Here is a 3,381-nt window from a genome sequence, read left to right on the forward strand (position 1 = left end):
CTATTTCTTCTCATTCCTCACCTTCTAGCCCCCCCTCCCAATAAAAAAACAAACTAACAACAAACAAACAGAAAAAAACCCCACTCCCTATTCTCAGCTTCTGTAACTTCATCCATGGCAAATGTTCCAACTACTACATTTCATGTTACTTGTTTATCGTTTCAGAAACTTAACAACCTCCAAACGAAATTTGTGATCTCAACAAATGAGAAATTGCCCAAACCCCTGCCACAGACCCCGTTCTCATACGACACATCTCAAGGCTGAAAAACAAGAAAAACAGACGGGACATTCGTCAAAAGAGAGGCATTAACCTAAAACAGACTGACTGAGGAACCGAACACACGGCCAGTAGGGGATTCTTCAAGGTACACGAGTACTCAGAACACTGCTGCTTTCTTTAGCTCTTGGCTTCTCATTCGAGATCTGGAACCACCAGCAGTCAAATAAAAAAAAGACCCCGCTTGCATGTAAGATAAGTTAAGATAGGGTAAGATAAATCTTTGTCGTCCAGATTCTGGCAGATTAGTTTGGTGTTTCTTTCACGTTGGTCGTCCACATAGTGACCAAAAAATCGAAGACGTGAAGGAAAGGACCGTCCAGACTTCTTTGTTCAAAGGGCACAAACACCAGTCTATAAATACTGGGTCAAAAACAGACCTACACTACCAACGTGTCTAAACAGCCAGCAGGAAGCATATTTCATCAAGAACGTCAACAGCACCTTCACTACTACCAACAGTGAAAAGTTGTTAGAGGAACGACGCGAGGCGGGATTCCGCACCGCACATCCCTACAACGAGCGTGGCCACTACCACCACCAGAAGTAAGGCCGCTCCAAAAAAATATGGGTCCAATCTCTTCTCCTTCTCTCTTTCCCCTCCTCCTCCTCCTGACCTGCCTCCTGGCTCAGCCCGCCCACCCGTGGTACACGTACCACCACTACCCCCAGGACCGACCTGTCTACACCGGCAGCACGTGTGAGGGACCTGGCTACAGAGACCTGCCCGTGTCCGTGCAGAATGAGCACCAGTGCCTGGTCCTGGAGCAGCTGCAGACTCGAGTCAGGAGCGACCTTGACCTTCGCAGGAAGCAGTTCACGGATATAGGCGCGTGAGTTGTTCTGGTTTAACCGAGTATTTTACAGATATAAACCCATGAGTCGTTTAGACTTGACCTAGCATTTTACGGATGTAAACTTAGCTTAGGAGTCGTTTAGATTTGACATAGAAGTTAACTGACATTAGTGCATGGTTTGTTTAGATTTTACATGGCAATTCACAAGCTCGTGGGTAGGCCTACTTTAGATGAGAGGTTTAGTTTTGTTTAGGAGCGTAGGCATATACCTGGCAAAGAAAAGCCCCCCCCCCTCCAATTGATACGGCATTACGATCATACGATCATTAAATGAAAATAAAATGAATTGATACATTGAGGAGGCTAATTTTAGTTGGTTTTTGAAAATAGGTCCTAGTAAGATTTTTAGGACAATTACCACACAAAGAGGTCATAATAAAAGTGCCGAGGGACTTGCTTTATATTCACAGTCGCCTCAAGAATCTGGAATCCAAACTCAGTTACACGCTCAAACGTCTTCATAGAAGGAACCGTGATAAGACGGGAGTTTTCCCTGGCCTAAAGGATATCCCGATATCAAGAGGTGAGCTCACTTTTTATCAAAGAGATTATATTTAGTTCTAGAGTTCTTGGCAGTGATATCACCAACGTAAACGAACGGAGGCTGCGTGTGCCCACTATTGGACACTGAACTTCAAGAGCAAGACATGACGTGCTGTTCAACAGATAGTTGAGTACTTTTCAAGACTTACGTGGAGGTGTCGTGGCGGTCTTAGGAAGAAATTTACAAGCTTTCAATGAAATATAGGAGCAGGGTGGTGTTTAATATGCTAGAGCTTGTTTGGAGCATGGTGGGGGCTCCAATTGTTCATGTAAATGATGGCACGCCGGCCACGCCAATGAGGGTAAAAAGGCTCCCAATTCTGAGACGTGTGACGTCACTGCTGAGAGCCGCCGTAGTATTATATATAATCTCTTTGCCCTCTCTGAATTTGTGTTTGTTATAGTTAATATTTTGTTGTTGCTTCTTTTTCTAGTTCATAAATTCAGTTTTATAGCGTCCAGCGTTTGTGGAGAAACGGTCAGGTGCTTAACCGTCCATCAAAGAAGAGACGAGGTCTAAAGTGAAGTAAAGTTGTTCCCGCATTTGATCCGGGCATTGGGGGGTTACCTTGTTAATGAGACAACTTCCAGGGACTTTGGCATATTGTGGTAAGGTGGTCAGTTCCTTTCCACGCTGCTTTTACTTCCCCAACTCGGAGTCAGGTACCCTTTACTGGCTGCTGGGCGGGCAGGAGGGGGCAAAAAAACCAAAACATCCGAGTCCGAACCGAGGCTTGACCGGAACTTTCCGCTTCGGAGACGAGCGCACTAACCGCTCCGCCACCGCACCCTCAGACGAGGTCTAGTTTACTATAATAATTTTTAATCATTCCCCCTCGGGAGGGTTCTTTAAACAAGAGTTTTTTTCTTTTGTTTTAAAATCGAGTATCACCAACTGTCTGCTGGTGAAAATTGATGAAATTATATAGGTTTAACGCCCCTGTCAACACTAAAGGCTATTTAAGAGACGGGTCCTCCGAGTTTAACGTCCATCCCCGAAAGGACCGAGTCAAAAGGGAAATTAGTGTTAAGTGTCTTTCCCAAGGATAGAACGTCGGTCCGAGCCGAAGCTCGAACCCCTAAACCCGCAATCTCCGGATTAAGAATCGTGTAGCTTAACCACTAGGCTACCGACGTCACCAAAGGTGATATGAGAGAAACGGGAGATTAGGCAAGAGGATCAGTTTCGATACACATACTGAGATGTCCGTTAGCCGAAATACCAGACTACCAACGCCACCCTCTCTGCTGGCACATTGTTTGGTCGCTTTTAAGTACACACGGGCTAACCCAGATTTCGGGGCGTCCAGAAATCTTGATCTGCACCAAAAGTGGGCATTGCCCTTCCTCTAGATGAAGTTTGGCTTCATTGGAGTGTATATTTGTTTGGTTATAGAGAAAACTCTCCTTGTCTTTTAAAGAGACTGAATAAGGTTCCAACATTTTTTCGGGATAGCCCCTTTGTGCTTAAAAGTGACCATTTCCTTTTCAGTCCGTGTCGGCCTTGACAGACAGGTTCGGAGCAGCCCGCCACCTTAACAATATAGATCGCATCGATAGGGGAGTAAAACAACTACATTTATAATTATATAGAACAAACTATGTATTTAGACACTTGCACACAAAGGTAAAAAAAAAAAAAAAACCGCACGCATACGCACACACATACACGTACACACACATAACGCACTCACACACACA

General features: G+C 44.9%; 1 protein-coding gene across 1 annotated transcript in view; it reads left to right on the forward strand.

The window, feature by feature from the left end:
* LOC101848229 (microfibril-associated glycoprotein 4) overlaps positions 1 to 3,381 on the forward strand; it is a gene marked incomplete at its 3' end in the record, with an annotated part of 25,396 nt that overhangs the window by 6,546 nt on the left and 15,469 nt on the right. The window contains 2 exon segments of the mRNA XM_013086721.2: positions 166 to 1,113; positions 1,548 to 1,660. Coding sequence (XP_012942175.1) covers positions 848 to 1,113; positions 1,548 to 1,660 — 379 coding nt within the window.

This window comes from Aplysia californica, unplaced genomic scaffold, assembly GCF_000002075.1.
Source record: "Aplysia californica isolate F4 #8 unplaced genomic scaffold, AplCal3.0 scaffold00495, whole genome shotgun sequence".
Taxonomy (NCBI): Eukaryota; Metazoa; Mollusca; class Gastropoda; order Aplysiida; family Aplysiidae; genus Aplysia; species Aplysia californica.